This window comes from Falco biarmicus, chromosome Z, assembly GCF_023638135.1.
Source record: "Falco biarmicus isolate bFalBia1 chromosome Z, bFalBia1.pri, whole genome shotgun sequence".
In the NCBI taxonomy this organism is placed as follows: domain Eukaryota; kingdom Metazoa; phylum Chordata; class Aves; order Falconiformes; family Falconidae; genus Falco; species Falco biarmicus.
The window spans coordinates 12,239,149-12,266,152 of NC_079311.1; the positions used below are offsets into that span (position 1 = coordinate 12,239,149).

Below are 27,004 nucleotides of genomic sequence, written 5' to 3' on the forward strand. Positions count from 1 at the left end.
TCATCAGCCTCTAGTTGGTCACTTGCTGCCATTCAGCTGTGTCTAACTGGGGAGCAGTGCAGACTGCCGGCACAAATGAGCTTCAGTGAGCTGTGCTGACAGGAGTGGTCTGGAGACTACGGTGGTGACTGCTCTTTGTACAGTTAATGTGCCTTTGGTTCTCAGTGTGGTTGTGGGGTTTTTTTGTTTGTTTGTTTTTTAAATCCCTCAGAAAACAAAAGTTACACGTCCATAAGAACAGAAGCTTTGTCTGTGATACAGCTGCTGCTCACCAGACTGCAAGGTGAGACTTTTTGCTTGCCACCTGGGAGAGCCTCTTGTTTGGTAAAGAAGGCACTTGGCTGTGTGGCCTGGAGCCCTGGAGAGATGGTGTTACCTTCTGCTTGCAGCACTGGGTGGTTTTAGGGTGGTTGGGACTTGGAGTTCTGTGCTTGGTGACTCCGGAAACTTGGTTTGAAGTACCTGTGGATAAACTCAAGGTCTGAAGTACTGTTGCATACTCCTTGGGTGAGGAAAACATCCAGCAAGGAGGGTCCCAGGGAGAGCACACAGGACTGAGCGTGTAGTCAGATTCTGCTCTGTGTGCGAGCTCCGCAGAAGGGAGAGCTGCTGTTTGTGCAGAAGAGTAGTTTCTACCCTTTCAGTGCCAAGTTTAGTTCCTCATTCTTTAGGATTTAAACCTCATGGAACTTGAGAGAATTAGTCTAGTTAGGTCTCAAGGTCATGCATTTCCGCAGTCGTTCTGTGGTAAACGTTTCCTTTGGATTTCTGTTACGCTTTTCATGTTTCCTGTATTCCAGCAAAAATCTTACACTACATGGAGCTGTTGTGAAATGGGAAACATTTGGGTTTTCAGGCCCTTGTTTTCACATTACAGTCCTAAGACAGTAAGCCTAGTCTGAACAGACCTGACTCCCTGTGCAGGAGGCAGCACCGTGCACCCAAGCGTCCACTTGAATTTGCCTGCTCCTAGAAGAGCAGCGTGGACTGCAGGTGAAATGCTGAAGCAGTCACTCTTTCAGCCTGTCTGGGGATGGAGATGGCCTTTTGGGTTTTTTTGGCATTCTGGTATTTGTCAAGTGTCTTATCTGTCTCTACACAGAAGCTCAACAGTGGGAAAGCCTGACACCAGAAAGCAGAGAGCACCTCATTCATTCGTTGTCTACAATGGCGTCAGACAGCAGACCCGAGCTACAAGAGAAGGCATTTATATTGAAGAAAACACTTGAAAAGCTTGACTAAGTTGTAAAACACAAAGTGCCATGTAAAACAAAAAGAAAAAGTGCAGTGGTCTGAAAACCAAGTGGAAAAATGAAGATTATTCTGTAGCATGCATCATTCCTGGCCAAAATAGAAAATGCCTTATTCTTTTCCCCATTAATGTTGGTTTTACTCTTTTAAGCTGATGGTTAGTTCTTTTATCAGTAAATACCTCTAACAATCTGCCCTAGAATGTTTATAAATGTGCAACATAAAAAATGTTGAGGGCAAGAAGCTTTTTTTTTCTTTACATCGGCAAAAGAATGTTACTCGGATCCCCTTTGTACTTCAAAGGAATTGTTGAAAAATGACCAGCACAGGAAGTGAAAAGCATATTTGATTTTCACTTATGTCATGTGTTACCTGGTGTCTGAACAGTAAATCTTCAGGACTCTGCAGCAGAGCTAGTGCTTTTATCTTTAGAGAATGAAATGCTTTCCCTGATGAAGCCTGTGTTAAACTTCTGTGGCTTCCCAGGGGCAGGGTTTCCTCTGATACCCACCACTGCTTCTCCTGCATGCTCCTCCCTTGCAGCCCCTTGTCTGTGAGTTATGAAAGGCAGAGTACTGTTAACTTCACTCCTTCCTCCTTCTCTGACCTCAACATGGATTGACCGAGACTATGCCTCCCCCAGCTAGCAACCTCGGCCTCCCAAACTTAAATGAGAATTTTTTTCCTGAAAGGATGCACAAGAGAGCACTTTACTGAGCTGTGTGGGACAAAGTTGGGCCTAGTTGGTACCCAGGCAGAACACTGCTCTTCTCAAAATTGTTTTGCATGGACACTCCTCAGCTGCAGGAAGAAAAAAAAAAAAAAAAAAAAAAAAGAGAACAATCTTTTCTAGATATGTTTTTGAAGAGTGTTTGAAGTTTCCAATGACATGTCTTTCTAATAGTGGTAATGTTTTATTCCCTTCCTGTTCGTAACCCTGTTCTTGCTTTGGAAACCTGTAATGATTTAAACTTGTCGGTATTTGTAAGAAACTGAATCACCTGTCATTTCTCAGCAGCCCAAGTCATGCTGGTTTCTCAGAAATACTTTTTTATTTGCACTTAAGAAGAAAGATCATACCTGCATTAATGTGGAGTAAAATTGCTATATGATGATGTGGCCATGCTGCCTGTTTCCTTTTTGCCCTCCTCAGATAAAAGACAAACCTGACCACTATAGCAACAGACTTTTAACAGTGTAAAGTATAGCACTGCACCATAATCTGACCAGTATGTGTACAGCTTTTGGGGATAAATGCTTTGCTGATGGTGAAATACAATCATTAGTGTGGGCAATGGCTTTCAGCATAGGAAGGCTTGTTTCTTTTCTTACAGTCTGCAGCTCCTTCCAGATGCGATCTGTCAGGGAGAGGACTGCTCAGATAACATCACGTTTCCTCCATGCCCATTTATTCAAAATCAGGTATGCAGTACCTACTTTTCCCTCAGGTGCCATTTCCCATTCAGTGTTTTCTGGTACTGTAACAATCTCGTCATCCTGACTTGCTCTCCATGGGAAGGGAGGAATGTAATTTGTGCACACCTGTTAAGAACACGTCAGCAAGAAATGGGCAGAGCTGTCCCACTGTGGCTCTCCTGTAGCAGAAACCTCAGCGAGCACTATTGCATTGTACACTAGAACTGGTCAGTGGGCAACTCCTTGGTGCTTGGGAGCTGGTGCTATAACGTTTTGATTTACACTTTGTTGCAGGGAGCTGCTCTTTGTTTATGTGTAGTTTGAACTATTGAGCACAGTGTATGTTTTAAAATTTTACTGGGCAAATCACCCTGCGGTATCTTTAAAAATTTGCTTACCATGACAGTGTCATGAGTGCTCCTTTTTTTTTTGTTTTAGATGAGTATTACCAGTTATGCTTTGCTGTAGCAGTTCATTGTCTGACTTGGTTTTTTTTCGTATTGGTGAGTGACAGTAACAGAAAAGCAAGAGCCTCCATGTCTCTGGTAATCTGAGTTTTCACTGTGGACTGGAGTAATCAGAGGCAATGCCTAACACGGTCAGATGACCGCAAGTAGAATAACTGTAATTGCTATCAATAGCAACCTGAATTTCTGTATTGGGGATTTACACTAGAGGGAAGAGCATATTCTAGGAACTCTACAAACAGCTGGATTAACATCTCTGGCTAAGAGTGTTAGGAAGGTTAGAGATGGTATAACACTTTCTGAGTCACAAAGCAATATGTCTTTCTCGTGATTACAGAACAGATTCAGAGCTCCTCTCTAAAGCACGTGCCTATACACAAAACCTACCTGTACAAAAGTTAATTCAGTCAGAGGTTTGATTTCTACCCCCCTCACATTTGTAAACTTGACAGGATTTAAGAAAAAAAAATAAATAATGAATAGATGTGGCCTTCCTAGAGTTTTTCCTCTAAATGTGATTGCACTATGTAAAACACACTGTACTTTGCCCAGTGCGGGCATTTCTTGTGCTGCTGCAATGCTTTGTATACCTGGAGTGCAGTGCGCAGACTTGACTCTAGCACTCACATTCTGACTTACAAGCTGTTGCTTAAATGGATGTATATTGAGAAAAGTTTTCTAACGTTGCAAGATCTCCATCAAATTCACTGCAATCTGTGCTGTCAAAAGTATGTGAATGGTCTGACTGAAAGAAAAACCCTCTTGCTTACCAAAAAGGTAAAACTAAATAAAGCTGCATGACCTGTTCTTTGAAGTGACTGGTAGTGGTTTTTTCTCCCACTGCAAGTGTTTTACAGTATTCAAGTGGAGCACTGGGCCATCCCAACTGTGGGTATCAGCTGTCCAGGCAGAATGCATGTGCTGCGGACTGCAACACCTGGTTAGGAGGAACTGTGTCAGGTTGCCTTTTAAGCAACAGCTTTGTCTCTTGCAACCCAGCAGTGTTAATTACAGAACATGTATACAGAAAATGGAATACAATTATGTATATATGCATGTGTATATATATATATGCAAGATGAGACCACGAGATTGAAAGTTTACATTTACTTTAATGATATTTAAGAACATAACATTTCCAAACTATTCCAGACAGACACATTCCCTGCCTCCCACCGCAAACCTCAATTACATTTATCTCTGAAATTGCCTCAGGGGGGAGGAGGGAATACCTCCTTCGTGCATGTTGGCCGCCATCTGGAAAGGTGAACATTATCACACCATACACCCCCAAAACACAGAACCTTGCTGCTGCTCGTGGTAGGTCCGCATCCCTTTGTCATAGTGCAGGTTGCTGCAGTGAGTGAAGATCCTCCATGTGGGCAGCGTGACTAAAGTTTGCTTTCTGCTGCAGACAGGTTTCCACTAGCAAGGGCAGCAGGATAACATTATGTTGTTTGGGTTCACTACTTAAGGAAGACAAGGGAAATTAAGTATAAAAAAAAAATACATACTATAAAAAGACATCAGCATTATCTGACCTTAGGCACAGATGGTCATAGAAATACAGATTCTCTTGCCTCTGATGTTTAAAATACATAATTAAATCAAATTACTGAGAAATACAACATGGTGCTTAATTCAGAGTAGGTGCTGTTCAATGAAAAAGTGAGAAAGGCAAACAACACAACCTGATGGTTTACGTTGAGATGCTGCTAAATACTGAGAATTAATTTTTAGAATCCCAAGTTAATTTTTAGAATTTTTATAATTTACAGCACTGATGTAAGATACAGATGTGAACTAAAGGCTGAGACATAAAAGAGTATTTCAAGATTTAAAGTACTTCTAAAAAAGAATTAAGAGTGTCTTCCTGGCCTAGCTACAGACAGAAAGACAGAGAACACTTAAGCAGCTGTTGCTGCACATGAAGGGCCAGTGAGTAACTTTCCTGGTTCTGCAGCCCCTCTTTTGTCACTCTTTAGGTACTTTCTGGGCTTTCTCAAGGACAGATGCATTCTTTCTTTCTTTAAGCTGACTGTGTCTTGTGACAGTGGATACACCATCCACAAACTTGGTCTTGTAGAGGACATTGGCATTGCTAAACATTCCATCCTTCAAGGACACCACAATAAACTAAAAACAAAGCAGAATTTAGTATTATTTATATATATACATTATTGAAGTATATATAGCATTTATAGCATTAAAGTAAATACTGCCATCCAAATAAAGACTTTAAATAATATTGGAAAAGGCTCTCAAAAGGGAATTCCTTTTACTTTATTCAGCTAATATCTTGATATTAATCAGATAACTCCTCAAAAAGTATTCTAAACTTTAGATGAAGAGCAACAGAATGTACTAAGCAGGTTAACATACACCCACATGTGAGACATTTTCTGCAGCTAGCGATGTATGGGTCTGTCCATATCCCAGCGCTTTGGCCTGGGATACAGGCCACAACGCAGAATACCAGTTCATGGTGCATCCATCACTGGAAAAGAAGTGTTGCTATGGATTCTGTAAGGATTCAGGGTCTTTCATAGTCTAAAGATACTGCTCAAATTATATTACAGTACTGCTTAACAAATGTTCCCCTCCTCTCATTAATTTGGAAAGGTCATGTCCTACCACCAAACAGAAACTAAGTTTCTTCACTCCTACAGATTTTCTTCATGCACAGGCCACAGTGATCCAGAGATTCTTTTGACTAGTGCCTGGCTTACTTCAACAGGGTCAAAAATTAAAGTATTTTTAAGGCTCAGGTTACAGAACTTGGGGGGGTGGGAGAAAAAAATCACAGTGTGTGGGTCATGCCTGAAATTGATTGCATCACAGATACTCTTCCCTATTAATACAAATAATATAAGTTACAGTTTTTAGCCACTGCAGCAACAGCTTACATTAAAACACAATGTTTAGAAGATTCACAGTTCCACATCGTCAGTGTAACTTGCAGTTTAAATAACCTAGCCATACAACAGACAACTCTGGAATAAAGTACTCAGACAGCTGAGACTCCTCAGTGGCAGACTGCCTCTGAAAATAACTAAAGTGTATAAACAGATGATCACAGTAGTTTCAAGTTCATACCTGGGAACGTCTGAAATGAGCATGAAGCATCTGGCCAATATTCTGAGTATGAGAGAGATCAAGAGCTGCATCCACTTCATCCAAGATGTAAATTGGGGCAGGTTTGAAGAGAAGCATGGATAAGATCAAGGACAGAGCCACCAATGATCTAATACAGAGAAGAAAGTTATGTTTTGCCCTCGTTTGAGAGACTTTGACTTGAAAACAATTTGGTAGTAACAAAATTCTCCCTCAAAAGCAGATTTCTGCTGTGAGTTCTGAAGAGACAAAATGACAGCTTCTGCTACAGCTTCTGATTTCAAAATGCGAAGCCTGAAGTGACGTATGTTACTTCTCTTTTATCAGATTCAGGTTAGATTTGTGGTGATATTTAAAATCACACTGTTGCTTTACCTATTCTCAATTCTGAATTTTTTAATGCTGTTTTTTAATGTACAGCTCTTGAAGCATTCTGTCCTTGTGAAAGTTCTCCGTCTCGCCTCTTCCTAAATTCCATTTCTGTTCTTCAAGTTGTTAGATTTTTCCCTTAGCAGTTGCAAAGAAGCACATCCCCTACACAGCAGCTGTAATCACTGGAGAAGAGAACTGTCCCCGTGACACTCCTTTGACACCGTGGCAGAATCTGTCTGCATAGGTTTTTGAAACTACAACTCAAATGCTGGAGCATTTTATTCAACAGTACCACAGTACTACCTAGAGTTAACTGCAGTTTTCTCATTACTTAATTTTTTCTCACTTCTCCGGAGTAAAATCTATCTTGGCATACAATATTGTATGCCAAGTAACGCATTCTTTCTAAGTTGGATGCTTCTTTGAGCTGAGCTGAATTAATAATGCTTTCAATATTAAGTCAGGTTGGAAGGAGACAGAAGTCCCCACTTTGACTATGGAAAATACTAATTTTTTGCTTTTCTGAGCTATAATTAGCTAGACATATTACATACACAACTGCAATGGAAAACAAAAAAAAAAAAACCACACAAAGTTCACCAACCTTTGTCCTCCGCTAAGCTCCGTTAAGTTTTCCTTCCAGGTGTTTCCTAAGGCAACTCTGAACTCCAGGCCATGCAAGACATCCTGGGTTTTACAGGGTACTAGCATAGCTTTGGCTTCTGGTAGAAGCATTGAGAAAATTGAACCAAAGTCTTTGTTCACCTAGAAGTCAGACCACAACAAAAAAAAAAAAAAAAAAAAAAAGTATGTGCATGCTTTGCATCAAGAGCACAAACAGCTAAAAACTTAGTGGGGTAAGCTTCACTATGCTCTAGACTTCTTGCCCTGTTTAACCCCATGACTTCTTATGTCTTGAAGATTAACACGCAGAGGACGGTGAGAAAATACTAGCATATGGAATTAGTACAGAATTCTCTCTGTACTGAAAAAAAAAAGCAACACCAATACACGTGTGTGTGTGTATATATATATGCAACACCTTATACCAAGCATTTTAGAAGGATTAAATGGAAGAAATATTAGAAGGCTTTTTTATGCTATCAGCCAGGGAAAAGGTTATGCCCCGTCTCAGATTTATTAACTGGTAAACTGTGATTTCTCCCAATTAAAGAACTATTGAAAGTATATAAGCACCTTGCAAAAGGCACACACTAGCATCTTCCCCCCTCTTTTTCTTCCCATGATTACTTAAACAATACCTAGGTATTGGATGGGATGCAACTTTGTAAACTCAGCGTAGTTTCCTAGGTCAAAGAATGTATCTGAGAACGCACTTTGTATCCGAGAACGCACTTTCTCCACCACCCATGATGCTTTTAAACACAATTCACTAATTTCTGCCAAACAAGATTTTGCAATGGAAAGGTACCATTTTGTCAGCGATACCTTCGGTATGGGCAGTAATAATTAAAACTGATACTTCATTTGTGAGCAATTTAATCTTAGATATCACTGATCTTTTCAAAGGCCAAAAAGTACAAGTTCTCCTGGTACAGCAGAAAACAATGTGTCAGGCTTTCTGTATAGAAAGGGAAAGTTTTATAATTTTGTTATAGCTCACGATATGAGAGAATTAGCAAGAAGGCAGAGTGCTTAGATAACAGAAACATTAATCAGTTGTTGCTCTATTCCAGTATTACCTACCCCATCAGTGACAGGCACAGTAGTAGCCCAGGTCCACAGCCCCCATTGTATGGGGCTACACAGAACCTGAAGATTTTAACTCTGGTCAAACACTAGTTTAAGCAAACAAAAAGCAAAATACACCGCATTACTGTTTTGTTGAACTTCCATGTGAGAGACAGTGATTTCAGCATGCCAGTAGCTTGACCTTCTTTAAATTTTTGTGGTCACTAGAAAGTAATGATAAAAGTAGTTTTGCAGGTTTGATTACATCTTTACAATTCTCAGAGAATTCCTATCTTTTTCTCAAAAGTGAGATGAAATAGGAGAAATGAAATGGTTGTTTTGTAATTTAAATACAAGGGAGATCAGTTCTGGAAACAGGCTTTTTTTTTTCCCCCCATGGAAATACACAAAACAGTAATCCTATCTAAATCTGGTCCTCTGCTAGAATGTGAAGATCAGATTTCAAGTGTCACATACCTTTTCCCAAGCAATTTGTAAAACTTCATTTTTCTTCTGGTCAAGCTCTTCAATAGTTTCAAGAATTTTTAACTTGTCATTCTCTACAATTCTTTTTTTCCTCATTAGGTCATTGTACTGGTGCAATGAGAAAAGACCAGTTTCAGTGAATTTTGGCACAAAATGTATTTCAGCACAATCTTAACAGTTTCACTGTTTACCTTTTTTCTAACTATGAAATAGCCATTAACTGCAAGATTGAAATCCAAATAATTCATTTAGCTGTACACAGGACTTAAGTTTTAGGAAATTATTTGCAAATTAAAGCATCAGGATTTTCAACAATCAGCAAAGGGGGAAGACCAACATTACTCTGAAAAGTGGCACTTCCATTTCAAGTTAATCATGTTTCATTTGCTTTTCCACAGAAGAAAGGGTGCTTCTGGAGGCTGAGAGGAAGAACAAGCCAATTCTAATGAAAATAGTAGAAAAGCTGGGAGCATCATTCAATGGACAGTTTTGAGACAATCCTGGAATAGCCTCAAAATACAGATGAATTTGAGACAACCCTGGAACACCTTCAAGCTATCATGCTTGAAGATGAACAGTGTTCTGATCTGCAACCTTTAATAAAGCATATAATTCTCAGCTACTGTAATGGATACCAGAAAGCTTGCCTAACGCTGCTGCTAACTCAGGATGGACTGGGGTAGGGAACAATGGAATTAATTCTTTTTATCATCCAAAGTAAAGATTACACATAACTTAGAAAACTAACGCACACGTGACTAGTTGAAAGATATAAGATTAGCATAAAAGACCTAACAAAAGGTTTCCTGCTATCTCATGAAGATTTAGTTCTATTTTCAGTATATTCAGAAACAGAGCATATGAAAAGACAAAGCTATGTTATACATAATACCATATACCCAAGCTGCCCAATCTTTATACATTAAACCACGGAGTGTTTACCCTTTCCTCTGTCTCAGAAAGCATAGTCATAGCTTTCACGTTCACATTCCTTCCCAACATCTCTTTCTTTGCCTGCAATTTCTGCATCTCCCGACCTGCTGCTTTTGGATTGTTAATTTTGAAGTCATAGGCTGTGTTTGGCTGACCAAAAAGTGTTTTCTCTGAAGCTATCCACTCATGCTCTTTCAGCATTTTGGTCACCTGGAAACAAGAAGATACATTGAGGCTTTTTCCTCCCCACTCACCTTCTCAAACAGGAATTTAAAAAAAAATTATCAACCAACCTCCTGAAATTACATTAATTCTTCTAGCCCAACACTGCACAGGTGCATACCTTTAAAATACTTCATGTGATTTCCAGCACTATAGATGAAGCAGGATTTTAAGGAAGCTTTCACATATACCCATCATGTTTCCTTGGAACACACTCTTCTGTATCTGGACTAAGCCACTGTCCCTATATCTTGGGATTAGCTTCTTTAATTAGTTATCTGATTTGTCCATACAGTCAGAATGTTCTTCTCAATGATCACCTCCTCACTGTGATCTACTCTATTATTCCATAAAATAAGCTGTCTTACAATTTACAGTTTCCACCCCTTCTTCCTAGGATAAAACTCTTCACATCAAGAGCTGCAAATGTGACGGTGCTTATTAAGATAAAAAGGCTTATTTCCTCTGCATGTGGCAAGGGAAATGACCACTCTTGGTCACAAGATTAAGGAAAGGCACAGTTCCGAAATACCTTGGTAGCAGCACCTGCAGCCTCTTGTTGATGTTTGCTGATGTCGTGTTCTAAAGCTTTAGCCTTAAGCTGTAATTCATTGTGTTGTTCTGTGTATTTTGCTCTCTCTGCAGACTTGGCTTTAATTGCTTCATCCTGTAACGCAATTAATTCCTTTTCCTTGGCCAGCTCCTCCTGCGATTTCTTTAGAGATTCCTGAAAAGCAAATCCAACAGCCATTTATTAGCTTCTTTTAAAGGCTGGTGTTAAGACAGTTGTTAGAAGGACACAGAAAGGAAGGAGAAAAAAATTCACATGTGGTAACAAACCCAAAAAATAACTACCCAGGCTAGACACAATTGAGTGCTAGTAAGACAATCCAACAACACACACATTATAAGACATGATCCCCTAAAGCTCTAATTCAGTAACATCAAAATAGATAATCAAACACAGTGTTCATTTTTACCTTTATCTTGGATACCTCAGCTGCCATAGCATTAACTTCCTCGTGGTAGGACTGGATTGCTTTATCTGCAGCTGCTATCTGTTGTTTATAGGAGGCCTGTTCTTGTTTTAGCTCTTCAATTTCCAGAACTAGAGCTTCAACTTCCTAGAGAGATGTTTCCAAATTTATTAGTTGTATTTAACTGGAAAGAATTAAGATTCAGTGTAACATAGTAAATGCTGTAGAATATTAACAGTACCCATTCTTCAGCAAGGGGGCAATCTCACAAAAAAAAAAAAAAGAAGCATCAGCAATTTCTATGTCAGATGTCAGGATGGAATAAATATAATTAAGTTCCAAACCTGACAGTATTAAAACTTCAAGAAGAATCAAACTTTCTGATTGTTGGCAATTTTCTCAATGTCAAAAGTGGTTGCAGTAAAGATTAAGTTTTACCTGCTGCTTTTCTTTCATTTTTTTGCTTGAAGCCTCTGCCTTTTTCTTTGCACCGTCTAGTTTCTGCTGGGCATTTTTTAGTTCTTTTTCACATTCCGCTTTTGCATTTTTCATTTTATTCTCTAATACCTTATATTTATCTTCTGCTTTCTTTTGGCTCTCTTCAGTTTTCTTTAATGTCTCTTCACACTCCACTGAATCAAGAAGTACAGTACTGAGATTGAGCGTAGTTCTTATCTTTAAATTTACATAATAAACTCCAGTATCTAGCAAATGTACAACCGTTTCTTTCTGTTAGCGGTGAAGATGGATTTATTTCAGTTGAAGACAGCTATTTCAGTGATTAGCCTAAGACAGTATGTGTTGTTACCAATTATTGGTAGGGCACCAAACAGACAACCAGTCATTAAAATTAATAAAAACAAGCCTTTTTTCTTTTTTTTGACAGGGGCAAGTATATGCCAAACCACATGATCAAGAAGTAATTAATCAGATTGCTACCTCATAAGCTATCACCTCATCCCTAGAATACTATGTCTACACATGCATCACGTCTGCCCCTCTTTTCTTTAGGTGTTTTACTTACTGCTTAATTTGCTTCCTTTTACAGTTTTCCTTAGCTATGTGAACAGTACTTCTTTCCAATACTTTTAGTTACACAAACAATATTGCTAACCTTAAATACATACAGAAACAGATGGCTTGGAAAAAAAAGTAAAGATTATTCAAATATGGGATCAAACCCATTTTAAAACTTCCCTGGCAAAGCTGTTTTTCCTTTTGTTGTAAAGTATATCAAACACCTAAGGATATAACCTTTACTACAAGGGAATGACCAACCTTATGCAAGTCTACTGTGATTCTGTATTTTGTTACATGTTCCAAAATATAGACACAGTATTTTCAAAGCAAAAAATGTTTTTTTCTTAAGCAAGGATTCTGCTACTCAAACAGCTAAATACCCAGTTCATTCTCAACAATTATTTTGCAATTAAAAGATAAGGAACACATTTGTCACCAATGGTTTTCTTCAAGGCAAGCAGCTCCTCCTCTTGTTTGTGATAAGCACTTTGATGAAGCTTTGTTTTCAGCAGCTCTGCTTCCTCAGACTTCATCTCCCACTGCTGTTTCAATTGCCGGTACCTTTGAAGACAGTAATGATATGAAAAGTACCCAGCACTTCAGTTTCAAAGTTGACATAAGTAGATAGAAAAGTGAGCAGATAAATACTTACATTCCCCTTCTAATGACAGAAACAGTGACAACTGTAAGTCAAATGAGCTTAAACGCAAGAAAGCCCGATACAATTTCTTAAATAGTAATTGTGAAGTTTGTAGGTATCTAAGTTATTATATATGTAACTCCTGGTTACATAGCCCTAATACAATATGTCAAAACCAAACAAATGCAACACATGGAATTTGGCAACAATTCAGAGCTTGTATTTTTTTGGAACCAGCAGCATGGCAAATGCTAGGCTGAATGATTAAAGAAAAAAATACCTAAAGGTAAAACTCGTTTCTTCCTTTTGGTCATATTTGTGGAAGTCTATTATGACTCAAAACAATCTGAAAAATAAATCCAGGTGGTAGGTAGCATGCTACATAACACTGTCTCTTTATGGGATTTTTATAGACCTGACTAAACGTATTTTTATATTCCGTCTTTTAATAAGATCTTCAGTAATTAGGTAGCTGAAAATCAAATAAACTTAAAATTACTTACAGTATCACTCAGATACTCCCCTTTCGTATCTTTGTGTTTTCTTGGGAGAAAAATAAGAACTATCACAAACCGAAATTTTGTATGGGGAGTTACAAAATACGGCTGGCACAGATTCATTCTTCAGCAGACTTCATGAAACTTTGGAAAACTTAAGTGATTTCAAGTAGACATCATTGTATGCCTTTTTTTTTTCCCCCTGTCGTATCCAAAAACAAGTTTTCTTGCATGTATTATCTAAAAACTGAATTTTGTTGACTGCTGTACTTACAAATTAAACTGGGTTTTTTTGTTGGTGGGGGGGGGCGGGGGAATAGAGAGGAAGAGAATAATTTTCTGCATATTACATTCTCAACAGGCCCTACGCCCTCCAATAAAACCTTTGTATTACAGTTATTCAGTCATGTAAGAGAAGTTACAGACATTTTGTAAGGCAAACCTTACTTTTCAGCAACCTTCTTCAACCTTGCCAGCTCATCCTCTACAGTCCCAAGTTCAGATTCCTTTTCCTTGAGTTTTGCTGCAACATTTTTCATTTCTTGAAGGTTAGACAACACTGATGTAAACTGTAAGCACCCACCTGTTCAGTGAAAAAAAAAGTCAAGTCAAGCTAATTGGAAGTAGACTAGTGGATACACCACTGGCAAACAGCATATTCTAAATGTTAATAATGATGCAGAAAAATTTGTTTGCACAGAAAGGCAGCTTAAGTTCTCAATGGAAAAAGACTACCTCCTCTGCTAAAGTATTTAATTCTGCAGACTGACTGTGCATTTCTTGTGAAATCAACTAACTTCATAATTTATGCAGTTACCTGAAACTAATCATGAATTACTTCAAAAAGTACCTGAATTCAAAGCACTTCTTCCAGGAGAATTACGTAGCCAAATAGGATTTAAGTATTTAAAATCTAAACTACTTCACGCAAATAGTTTGCCATTCATTTTTTTAGTCTAATCAAATCTTACTTCAGCTCAAGACCAACAAATCTTTGCTCAAAGAGATATTAGCCTCACTACGAGTCTAAACAAAAAGGTTACCTTCGTTTTTATGAAAAACATGCAGAGAAGTAAACAAATCAACAGACACACAGTATTATTCTAGAAATAAAACCAGCAATTGCCTCCACGCAGAGTGCCCTGGGGGTCAAACACGTCTCCATCAAATGTAATACTTCTCATCATTATCCTTTTGTCAAAGGTCACTCTCTTAGCATTTTCCATGTTATTACAGACCAGTGTTGTTCCAAAGACATACTCCATTGCTTTCTGCAGTTCAGATTCATATTCAATCAGATAAAGGGCTAAATACACGTTACCATGACCAGCCTAGAAATCAAATGAAATGCAATTAGTATCCCTTAAGGTGTAAGAATTTTCAACTTGAATTTCTGTCTTCTCTTGATAAAAACTTTCTAAAAACATCATCACATTTTAAAGGCATTTCAGTTAAAAATGGAATAATGAATATCCATTGAAACATCATGTAGCTGAAAGGATACAAAGGAAAAAAATAAAAATCAAGAAATCCTCAAAGCCTTTAGAAATTCTTACCAGTACTACCATTAAGAAGCTCATGTTTTTAGTAAAGAAACAAAACTAAAAAGGTACACAAACAAAAGATTGTAAACAGTATATTTATTTACATACCAAGGTTTCGGCCAACTTGATTTTCTCTTCTTTAACACACCTGGCTGAAATTTTGTTCAGTGGAATGATGGTGGATCGACACTTTAGTGCACCCTTTTCTAAAAGCTTTTTGCCAGTAACCTCAAATGAGAGACAAAGTATACAGAATCAGTTACCTCTTCAGGTCAAGTAAGGCAATAGGGCATTGCAAGAGGACTCTATCGTTGCCACTACATATGCACGACACTTACTCTAATTCAAACACATGCATGGGCCCCAACCACTTCTTACAGAATTCAGTAAGAATTCACATGCTGGCTAACCCTGAATCACACAATCTGTACTGAATCTCTGTACTGAAGTAATAAATATACCTCTGTGTCCACAACAATCTGATAGAGTTTCCCTCCAGCCACCGCTTCCAGGGCTTTTGCTTTGGATAGATCTTTCACAGTAAAAAGGTGCACAACAGGGCCTTTCACAGAATTCACATTCCAATTTTTTTCTGGATGCCTTAAAATAAATTTAAGTTATGATAATCACATTTGTTTCTGTCCCACACATCTTAAAAAAAGTTATATTTAATAAATCATACTGCTTATTATACAGGTGTAAGACATTCTAAATTCTATCAGGAAAAAACCCACAGAAAATCATTAGATTAAGTACTTCAGGGCAAGAAACCTCCCAATAAAATATCAGTTACAAAGAAACATATGGTACATTAAACATATGGCACTTCTGATTTTGGTACAATTTGTTCACGCAATTTTAAAATTATTTTAACTGCAGGTTCTATTATTAGCACAGTTATAGGAATATGTTCAGACCGATTATTATGTAAGCAAATACATATAGGGATATATATATATGTATGTATGTATATATATTTGATTGGCAGGAACAGATACAATGCTGACCTCCACAGCACAAGTCTACTCACAGTCCTCAGGCAGGACTCTGAAAAGTAGTGATTATGCATTTTTGCAGTTTAGGCCTTTGGATTCTACTATTTGGGTTCTATTCTATTCTGTTTGGTTTCAGCTACTGAAGTTGCAAACACCATCATACAAAACTTTTAAATTCCAGTGATTTTTATGTCTGTCACTTAAGAACGACTGTATCACTTTCCCTGCTGCCCATTAAATCAAGTAGCATTTCCTGACTTCCCTGCCCCACTCCCCCCTTCAACTGCATCAAGTTAAGATAGTCATTATTCACTGGTACTAAAAGGAAAGCAACAGCTAAGCAATTGCTGGAATTATCCTGCAAGTCCCATAAGCCAAATAAAATGCCCCAAAAAGCACTTTGAAGTGTCTTTCAGGATGACACCGAGATCTTACTTGTATTCAAACTGTAGATGAGGAAACTTTGCGATTAAGCTTTCATGGTGTTCTCTCAGTCGGCTGATGTCACGAGTCAATGCCACTTTCTCTGCTAAAAGGGCTTCTTCTTTCTCTTCTGAACAGTTGAGCACAAGCAGCAAATACCCAGGGCACAGAAACCTATTAGCTTAAAAACTGGTACGCTACACTGTATCTACATAGATGTAGAGAATACTTTAACACTTTCTAAAATTCTTTGTAAATTTCCAGTTTAGACAAAATAATGGCATCACAATACCAAATATGCCAAAGAGAGAGTTTAAAGTCTAATGTGCTTCTGAATGTCATTCTGGAATATCAATTTACAGTTTTGATAGCTTCTGCAACAAATGTTACCTGGAATGAGAAATGAACTTTAAGAAGTGCTTTAAGGTAGAGAAAACCATGAATGAATAGGCAGGTTAGTCACCTTTTCCATCCACGTTTTAGATCAAATTTAAATTTGCCAACAAACTTTAAAGCATTTGGCCTAAACTTTGCAAAAAACTATTATTATAACTAGAGAAATGTCTTTGTGTATGAAAGCAGCATACTTGGTTTTTCAGTTCCTTCTTGTGTTTAGTCTGGCTAGGATGGAATTTACGTTCCCCCCAGCAGCCCTCATAATGCTGTGCTTTGTACTTCTAGTAGAAAGATGGTGGTAACACTCCAGTGTTCTGACTACACCAAGCAGTGCTCCCGCAGCATCAGAGCTGTCTCTCCAACCCTGGCTCCAAAGGGCAGTAGGCTGGGGCTGGGCAAGAGGTCGGGAGGGGACATAGCCAGGACAGTTGACCCAAACAATAGTCCATACCATATGAAGGTGTGCATAACAATACAAGTTAAGAGAGAGGAAGAGGGGAGGGAGCATTCATTATTAAGGCATTTTTCTTCCAGAACAGCTGCTACGCATACTGAGGCCCTACTTCGCAGAAGTGTCTGGACATCAGCTGCTGATCAGAAGCAGAGACTATCTTTTTATTTTCCGTTGCTTCTGTGTCTGACAGAAACAGTACCAGCTGGCCCACAGCTGGCTGAGGCTGAGTCCATCAGAAGTGCTGACAGTGCTTCTGTGATAACCTGAAGGGGTAGAAACTGCTGCACAAAAGCATCTGGGAAAGAGGAGTGAGAATATGTGAAAGCAACAACTCTGCAGACACTCAGGTCAGTGCAGAAGGAGGGGCAGGAGGTGCCCCAGGCACCACAGCACAGGTTTCCCTGCAGCCCATGGTGAAGCCTGTGGTGAGGCCCGTGGTGAGGCAGGCTGTGCCCCTCAGCCTGCCCATGGAGGTTTACACGGAGGTGGATAGCCATCCACCTGCAGCCCATGGAAGGCCCCACACCAGAGCAGGGTGAATATGCCCTGTAGAAGGCTGTGACCTGGGGGAAGCCTGTGAGGCTCCTGGCTAGGACTTGTGACCCCAGCTCATGGGCAGGACCCACGCTGGAGAAGCTTGTGGAAGACTGTCTCCCATGGGAGGAACCCCAGGCTGGAGCAGGGGCAGAGTGTGAGGAGCCTCCCCTGGGGAAGAAGGAGTGGCAGCGATGGCGTGTGAGGGACTGACCGCAGCCCCCATTCCCTGTCCCCCTGCACCATGTGGGGGGGAGGAGGCAGAGAAAATCGGGAGCAAAGCTGAGCCCAGGAAGAAGGGATAGGTCAGAGGAAAGTGTTTTTAAGATTTGGGTTTATTTCTCATTATCCTACTCTGATAGGATTGGTAATAAATTAAATTAATTTCCCCAAATCGAGTAGTCCATTTTGCCTGTGACAGTAATTGCTGAGTGATCAACCTGTCCTCATCTCAACCCACCAGCCTTTGGTTATATTTTCTCTCCCCTGTACAGCTGAGGAGGGGAGCAATAAAACAGTTTTGGTCTACCTGTCCTCTAGCTGGGGTCAATCCACCACACTTCTATATTCCTCTTCAGATTCCCCCAAAAGTATGTACCAGAAGTCTGTACAGACCTTCATAGTTCAGCTTCTTCATTTGGTCCTCTAGTACTTCTTTTGTTTTTTTGACAGCTTCAAACGCTTCTTGGTCTTTCTTGTAGCCTTCGTCCATCTTTTTAACTTTAGCTTGTTTTGTCTTTAATTCTTGGCATGCATAATTCAACTTCATTTGAGCCTGTAAGGAGTAAGAAAACACGGAATCAAAGATCTTCAAAGAGATCCTTGCAGGTGTGGATTTAGAACACTTACATTAATATCATGTTTCCACTGGTTGCAGAAATGCCAAAAAGCAGCCTTGCATTTTGAAGGTAAGGGCACAGGTGTTTTGGAAATAAAAACATAAATCACGTATTTGGATATGGTAAGTCATGTTAGCACAAGAAGAGAGTCAGAGGAGAAACAAGGTAAAAATAAGGTGGGACACAGCTGCCCTTGTTATTTTCCCCAAAAGATTTTTTCCTTAACGAGACAAGCAAGGTGGACTTTTCAACTCTGAAAATTTAAATTCCACTGTAAAAACTACCTCAGCAGAGGTTTCTTATCTTAAGACAAAAGAAGTGGTGTCTGTTTCAGTTATGTGACTAGCACACAATTTAACTGAGGAGAGAATAGTTTCTTCTGAACTTTCCATTTACAGTATCAGGCATCTTTGTTGTGATTCCATTAAGTTTTACCGTAGAAATATCTATAGCATGAATGCACATGACCGAAAGCAGTCTTAATTTATTCCTACCCAAGACTGTCAGTCACTTCAGTACTGCGAGTCCTACTTTACGTCTCAAATGTCAGTTTCTGTACTTCCTCAGTGGTGTTACAGGTTTTCCCTATTTATGCAAGGATTTTATTATTTCTAATGACTTATTTCATCAAAGAGCCACCTTAATGTATAAGCTAACTTGTAAAATAACTTGTAGAGATAATTCTGCACATCTTTTCACTGACCTTTGTGCGTGTCATTTGGTTTTCAGACAACTCTCAAAAGAAGCAGGAAGACTGGTCTAAGACAGGCAGAGCTTTTATTCTTACCTGTTTAGCCTCTGTTGCTGCTTTGCTGATTTCATTTTTGCAGGTTATCATCTGCCCAGCAAGAGTAGCTTCTTCACCACTGTCACTGCTGGACAAGCCAGCAGACACTGCATTAAAATGCAGTTGTGCTGCAGCTAGAGCGTCTGCATCTTTTTCACTTGCTTCCTGTAGAGTATTTAGTGCTTTCTGTACCTCCTTTACCGCTTTCTCCTTTGACACTAGTACTTCAGACTCCTTCAGCAAAACAAATCGGGGGGGGGGGGGGGGGGGGGGGAGGGGAAAGAACCTGAGTCCCATCCATCCCATCAACTTTGCATTCATGCCAGTTAGATAAGGAGCTGTGACTAGTTTCATCACCTAAATTTCTATGACCCTTTGTCAGATTTTGTTATCTTATAATTTGTCTTTGCATGCTTTCAAGTGTGTACTTGCCCCATGAGCGCAGTGAAGATCTACAGAAAGACAAAATAAAGGAAGAGATGACAACAGCCCAAGAACTAGGAGACATAGCTCTTTCTTCCTAATATATAGAAGGTATTCTTCAGTTCTTTCGGATATTCATTCTCACCCTCTTGCATAAAAAAAAAAACCCATCAACCGTCAGAAATAGGCAATGTAGAAATTTCTCAAAATTAAAGAATACCCCATGTCCAGCGAGCATAATCCTTTTGAAGCTACAGGGATCTCTCCTGAGCTTAATGGAAGGTTGGCAGCTGTGAAGAGTTGCACTTTCTTTGTACATGCTTTACATTAGAAACAAATGTGATGCTACTACCTATGCTGCACAAAACAAATAATGCCCTTACCATTTGTTTCTGCTTTCCTGATGTAATTCTTGCCAATCATAGGATTTCTCTTATCGTAATAGGTAAGAAAAAAGTTGTCCCCCTCAATCTGAATTAAAGAAAATCATATACAGAGCTCTTACCTCCTCCAAACTTTTTATCAACTCTTTGTACTTAATCTCTTCAACTTTTAAGTTTTGCTTCTTGACATCAAGGGCACTTTGTGCTTTAGTATCAACTTTTTGAATTTTTGAAAGAGCATCTTCCAGTGAAGAGAGCCTACCACCAACTTCCTACAATCAGAAATAAAGGAAATTTAATTTAGCCTAAGAAATTAGTAGAAATATTTGCAATATTTCATCTTCTGTTCACAGCTGTATGTAGAGAAGATAAATAGCTGACCAAGTGGGCAGTTAAGACTCCAATGCAAACAGGTCAGAACATCTTTTCCCTCCATTATCCAGTAGTGGTGTTGAGTTATTTTGAAGACCCACACCATTCCATACCATGGGACACTGTCCCTGCACAAAAGCTACATTAGGCATCCAAACACCCTACGGGCCATCCTGTATCTAACCAATTTTACTGCATCCAAATATCAAACTTACTGTGTCCAAAAATCAGTCAGTACCGATTTTTGTTGAACAAGCACTTTCCACTTGAAGTGTGTTTCTTTGATACATCAACAAAAAAGGAGGAAAAAAAAAAATCTTCGGTAAAATTTACCATTGAATACAGAGTGGAAACACGAAGGCAAAGAGTTTCTATTCTTCAGTTATTACTCATCTACAGCAAGTGGAAGTAAACAATTTCAGACAAAACTTTAAATGGATGTCTTTTAGTCAACAGCTAAGAATGACAACAGTGTATAATCTAAACAACACACCAGAAGAAGATAAAAATTCAAGGGTATATTTTATATAAAATTAATTCACTTCTCATCTAACTCCTTGTAGCCAGATATTCAGAAAAGCACAACACTGTTCTCACTTACCTCATCCCTTTTCTTTTCCATCCCCACTATTTCTTCATTAAGTTGTCTTATCTTCTCTTCATTTTCAGCCACTGATTCACAAAGCTTCTCTATATTACCCTTCATTTCCTTTAATAATTCAGCAGAGGCTGTCTTTGTCTTTTCAGCCAGAACAAACTCATAAGCTATACAGAGGCGGCTTAAATGATCTAATGCTCGTACTACTTTTTGGTATTCTAGATATGCTGTTCGGTCCTGAAAAGGCAACAATAAAAAAATCTCTAAATATTCATGGAAAAATAATATTAAACAGGACTGTTACAGAAATCTCATAGAGTACTTCTACTAACATTATTATTTTAGATAAGAGTAAGGATTATCCATGTTACAATATTCAGTATTGTACACTGCAGGCCTGCTTAGGAAAATCTTACATAAAACACTACTCATACAATTGATTGTACAGCAGAAATACCACTTGGCACAAGGGGGTTTTTTAAGAACGAATATACGTTTTTATCTTCTAGTTTTACCTAGTTCTCTTGTTTTCTTGCTTTTCCCTACATCACCCTCTAGGACTTCCTGGAAGTCCTGAATGTCACTTCATCTGTATTTGGACAGAAGAAAAATTTTATCTTTCTTAAAAGATTCTATAAAGCTTGAAAACACGCTGTTGTTTTAGCCACCATATACTGGTTCAAAGTAGCTGAAAGTATTTTTTAGTACTTTAAGGGCCCTACCACTCTTCAACTTTTTCCATACCTCTTTCAGTCTCTCTAAAGTTGGAGTGATCTCCTCATTTAAGACCTGAAACACAAAACAAAACATTTATATTCCAATTTGCAAAACTCTCATATGTCTAAGCATGAATACCTACTTCTAGGTGCAGAAATTAAATATTCTACAAGTTAAAAACTACACTAGTTATTCAGTTAACTTCAATAAATAAAGACAGTATACTTTCAACACAGTACCGTTTCAATATCTTTCAGTTTGGCTTCCTTCTTCATTATGGTTTTCTGGACACCTATTTTCTTGGATTCATACATCCTAGTACCAGCTGCTTCTTCAATCATAGCTAAAATCTGAAATACAGCAACGCAACAAAAATTTGACGTTTCTTCTTATGTTAGATAGGTTCAACTCAGAACTGAGCTGAACATCTCATCCCCCTCTGACACTTTTTTTGTGTGTGTGTCTGTGTGTCCTGCCCCACCCCGAAAGTATTGATACCTGTCACTCAAAATGAATCCGTAAAACTTGATACAAAAAACTCCCACAACTTCCTTACCTCTGGTGGCTTCATATTTAAAACTTTGGTAATTCGACCCTGGTGACAGCAAGATAAAACAAGAATCATGTCTGTGTACCATGCAATAGTAATAAAAAAAAGTCAACACCAAACAAAAAACCCCACTCATTTTTATGCATTAATAAGTTCAAATATGAGGGTTTTTTTCCGCCTTCAAGGATAATCTGGTTTACTCAGCTGTTTTGCTCTTGGAAGTTCAAACAAGTCACCTCACTCAGCATGTTTGAAATGGCTTATCATCCACATTCCTGATTACATCTTAAAGGAGTAACATACATGTTTTCTTCTAGAGTCTTACTGAGTTGCTGATGTTGAATTAATCATAAACTGGCTTTTTGGAAAGTTAGCTCATATGTAAGGAATAGGAAGCAGAAAAGGCACAAAATTGCCCTTCCCTGCCTTCCCCCACCCCCTCCCCAAGTTGGGACAGTTCCACTGGAGACAGTAATCCTGCTCTGTTTTATCATTCCTTGCAAATATTTCAGGAATTGTCTGTTCCCTGTGTTGATGTTGATAAGGGTCTTTTCAGCCGGTCAGTTCTCTCTTTTTTAACCGTGGCTTAAGGCGGCAGGTATGTCAACTTAATATATAAAATTGCCTGACACGGAACACACATATTAGAAAAGAAAATCTGCCTTTTTAGCATAATAATAAATGCAAGACCTTTCTTACAGAGACAAAAGAGGAAAATAAAATTAGACCATGTTTCAGAAAAAGCTTGCTACATAAGGGCTACACAACATCTTGTGCTACAAGACACATGTTTTAGAGTCTAACTATGAAACCTTAACTACTTCAGACATTTGATTTTTACTTGATAAGAAGTTGCTTTTCTCCGATTAGGAAATTAAATGATCTTCCACCATCTACCCACCTCAAACTTAACACAACTTCTATTCCTTTTGAATTGTATAAGGATGCGCACAATACCTGCATAATGAGGAAGTGAGGGTTGTTAACATTAAGTCCAACAGAACAGAAGAGATCTTGCACACGAGTGTTGGTAGCATTCACACCATTGATAAGATACTTATTTCTACCACCAACGGCAATCTGAAGGAGGAAAAGAAATGGAAGAAACTGCAAGTGATTTGAACATTACTTGGCATTATGAGAATATAAACTGTAACAGGATACAAAATTGGAGCAAATCCCATATATTCTATCTTTGCATACACACATATACACCTACTATACAGAACATCCAAACAGATCTTGTGAGACTGAAGACATTTAAAGTATCTAACTCAAACATGAAAGATCAATCACCGAGGGCAATATGGACAAGAAAATTTCCAAAGTCCGCAAGTTTTCACTTTTTTTTAAAAAAAAAAAAATCGTGAGACATCTTCATCGGAAAATCAGAAATATAAAGGCTCTTTTGTTCTTGGAGACCAAATTTAACACACAGTTCAGATATTAAGAGGGAAATATTAAAGCAGAAGAAAAAGCCATGAAACAGAAAATTGGAACTTGCTTTAGAAACATTATTTCATTATTGTTTCTGTGCAAGTCCACAGAAAACATTACTGACATAATACATTCAACAAAAAAAAAAAATCGGAATTACATGGGAAATCAGGTGAATATTATCTAGTACACTGGATCTACTTTTATAGTTCGCATTACTAACTTCATCGTAGAAGCACTGCCTTAACTGCAAAAACTCAGGGACTTTAAAAACTACGGGTTTTTTAAATCTTGAAAAGTCACTCTGCTGAGCGTGGTAAAAATAGGGTACTAAGCAATACAGATACTTAAGACTCACCTGCCTAGTGACGATGATTTCATCATTAGCTTCAAATCCCAGTGGACTCAGTTGCTTGTCAGAATTATCAAAGGTAACAGACACAGTTGCTTTAGTAACTCCAGCTTGCCCATTTTTATAAACTAGGTCTTGTAAGTTGGAAGCACGCACCTAAATCCACAGAACAGGCAAATATTTTTTTTAAAACAATTAATTACACCGGTTCAGTGCACTACTGTAGGTTTTGGAGAAATTAATTAAAAAAATGCAAATCTAGCTGCCAATTTAAGACTGACATATGGGACCTGTATGGTGCTAGTGCTGTAAAACCACTGGCAAAATCTGTAGTTTTAGTGAGCTTCTGTACGAGATTCCTGTCAAAACCTGATGTTTAAAAGAAAAAAAACCAAGAACATTTATTATTCATAATGCATGTACTATTCATAATGCAGTTCACAGGGAAATTAATCAGAAAGTGTTTCTTGGAGGTTTGCTGGATTTGTCTACAACTGGGAGGTGGGGTGGATAAAAAAAAAAATAATCGCCTGAAGACAGATTCAAATTAACATCAAAGCCCACAATTTTTTCCTAAAAGTAAAGCAGATGTATCATCTTTCAAATAGCAGGTATTGCATGAAAACCAGCTTTTTCTTTTTTTGTGATGAAGCAGTTGGCCAAATGTTAAGAACCAATTCAGAAGTGAAAAAGTTTGCTACAAATAAACAAGTTAGTGCCTTTAGCTGCAAAATATCTTCAGTTGAGACTGCTGCCTTTTAAACATTAAACTAAAAATACCCACTTAAGCTGTATACTTTGAGCTACTGTAGTATATTGCAGAAACTGTAATTCAATCTTAATGTAAGAATGAGCAAGAATGACAGAAAAGGTCTCACATAATGAAAATCCAAATAAATAAAACCTTTTTTTTCTTTTTTCTTTTTTTTGGACAGAAACACCACTTCAGGTCTTCCAGTGGCAATTACTCAACAGAGTAAGATGAAACATTGCTGACACAAGACAGCCCTTTCTTAAACGCTCCCTTCTCTTTACCTGTGACAGACTGCTGATACCCAAGAGGAAACAGATTGAGTCCAAGATGTTGGACTTGCCACTGCCATTCAAGCCAGTAATGGCATTGAATAATGGGTCAAAGTCAGGAATTTCTGTCCTCTGAGCATATGACTTAAATCCTTCAAGAACAATTTTCTTGATGTACATCTTCTGTGTGTTCCCAGGCGACCAGGCAAAGTATCCCTCCAATGAGTATGAGCAAAGGTATCTGGATATTTCGAAGAAAAGGAGAAAAAGAGCAGCTGCAAACGAATCATATCATGCCAAACAAACAGCTCAATGTGTGAGAAAAGCTGAAAGAACACATGCCTTTTATAACAAAAATACTATGCCTTTATAAACGGCACATTCCAAGCAGACCCCGGATTCAGGAAGCACCCCAACAATAACCTGCCCTTCAGCATTTTTAAGCGACGTGACTTCACACAACGCTCATCACAACACTTCCACGATGGCTGTGGCATAACCCTGGCTCCTCGCAGAGCTGGCCGTCCGCCCATCAGCCCGCGAGAGGCAGGGAAAGGCCAGGCTCTCCCGGCACCGGGCAGGGGGGAACCCCTCCCTCCAGCCTGCAGCACTGCCACCGGCTCGGCCCCGCCGCGCCGGGGGGCTGAAGCCCCGGAAACCGACAGCCTCCGCTCTGGAGCGCCGTCAGCACAGCCCCTCCCCCACACCCCCCTCCCCCAGCCCCCGCCGCTACGGCGCCTGCCCCGCTGCTGTCGCCGATGGCGACGTGACTCCCCACAGCCCCGCGGGAGCCCCTGCCAAGCCGCCTCTACCGCCGGCGGGACCCCCCCCCCCCCACCTCGGCGGGACCCCCCCCCCCCTCGGCGGGACCCCCCCCCCCTCCTCGGCGGGACCCCCCCCCCCTCCTCGGCGGGACCCCCCCCCCCTCCTCGGCGGGACCCCCCCCCCCTCCTCGGCGGGACCCCCCCCCCCCCCCTCACCGCTCACAGCCGCCCGCGCCACTCACAGCCGCTCACAGCCGCCCGCGCCGGTTTAATTTCGGCGCCAAAAGGCGGCGACCGTTAGAGGAGGCGGCGCCTGATCGCGGCTACCCCGCCCCGCCCGCCCCCGGCCGCCCGGCGCGCCCCTCCCACCGAGGGAGGGCAGGGGCGGGGGCCTCCCCCCATCCGCGGCAGGCGGGGCCTGAGCGTGGCCGCAGGGCGGCTCCGCGGGCGGGACGCACAGTGCGCACGCCCGGGCCAGGCGGGTGTGGAAAGGCCTCTCCAGCCGCGCCCGGCGGGGGCGGGGTTGTGGCCGTCGGGGAAACGGCGGGTGTCGGTTTCGTGAGGGGCGGGGGCGGAGCCGCAGCTGTGAGGCCGCGGCCCCCGCGGTCAGAGCGGGTGAAGAGGCGCCTGGGCGGTAGCGTGGGGTTACGCGCGGCGCAGAGGAGTTTGAGCGCTAACTCCAGGCCACGGCGGGGCGCGTCTTTGTACCGCCCTTAAATTACCTTAAAATTAAGCAAGTGCAGTTTTGGACTTCAGCTCCCCCCATCCTCAAAACTCTCTGCGGCGGTTCAGCTATCTTGCTGTGTTTTACAGAGGTGTTTGATTCGAGCACAACAGCGTACCGGTTCAGAACCTGCGAGGGCATGTCACGGGAAGAAGCTGCGCCGGCCGGGGGGGGGACAGCCGCTCGGTGGGTGCCCTCGCCCGCTCCTGAAGCGGCTGTAACCGCTGTGAGAGCGGGCAGGGATCCTACAGGAGGGCAGTGCTGGCCTGTCAGCTGGACGTGTTACCTCCCGAGATCTGGGGAGCTGCTGTAAAACTCGCTGCACTGAACTACCTGGCCTATAGTCTGAGGTGATTTTAATCCTTTGAAGTAATTCAGGCTGCGCTCCTGCATTATAGGGAATTTCTTACACTTCAGAAGTTACGTTGCGTGCAGCTTGGTCTGTTGAAGCGACTAATGTGACAGCACTAATGCTGGGGGTTCTGTAGCCAGGATGGAATAGCACGTGATGGTGTCCCGTTAGCTGTTCATTACTGAGACACATAGTGAGAAAATTCGTGTTCCAAGTATGGGGAACAATTACACTGATGTCACGTAACTAT

At 40.2% G+C, this 27,004-nt stretch overlaps 2 protein-coding genes across 4 annotated transcripts in view; one reads left to right on the forward strand and one right to left on the reverse strand.

The window, feature by feature from the left end:
- The window catches only part of ECPAS (Ecm29 proteasome adaptor and scaffold), a 71,679-nt gene extending 67,731 nt beyond the window's left edge, over positions 1 to 3,948 (forward strand). For all 3 annotated transcript variants that reach the window (XM_056323681.1, XM_056323680.1, XM_056323682.1), the window contains exons 48-49: positions 212 to 283; positions 1,103 to 3,948. In XM_056323681.1, the coding sequence (XP_056179656.1) occupies positions 212 to 283; positions 1,103 to 1,242 (212 nt within the window). In that variant the 3' untranslated portion in view covers positions 1,243 to 3,948. The remainder of the gene's footprint in view (positions 1 to 211; positions 284 to 1,102) is intronic.
- Positions 3,949 to 4,278: 330 nt separating this feature from the next.
- SMC2 (structural maintenance of chromosomes 2) lies at positions 4,279 to 25,906 on the reverse strand. The gene is made up of 25 exons (XM_056323683.1): positions 25,895 to 25,906; positions 24,927 to 25,155; positions 23,898 to 24,047; positions 23,060 to 23,182; positions 22,109 to 22,147; positions 21,792 to 21,902; positions 21,580 to 21,624; positions 20,839 to 21,072; positions 19,988 to 20,137; positions 19,060 to 19,293; positions 18,049 to 18,208; positions 16,062 to 16,179; positions 15,093 to 15,231; positions 14,740 to 14,859; positions 14,214 to 14,418; positions 13,535 to 13,670; positions 12,387 to 12,511; positions 11,369 to 11,562; positions 10,934 to 11,077; positions 10,486 to 10,680; positions 9,741 to 9,941; positions 8,790 to 8,906; positions 7,225 to 7,385; positions 6,231 to 6,378; positions 4,279 to 5,270 (listed from the first exon to the last, which is right to left on the reverse strand). Exons 2-25 carry the CDS (start codon positions 25,092 to 25,094, stop codon positions 5,109 to 5,111), a joined length of 3,579 nt encoding a protein of 1,192 aa, XP_056179658.1. The 5' UTR covers positions 25,095 to 25,155; positions 25,895 to 25,906; the 3' UTR covers positions 4,279 to 5,108.
- Positions 25,907 to 27,004: the final 1,098 nt, after the last annotated feature.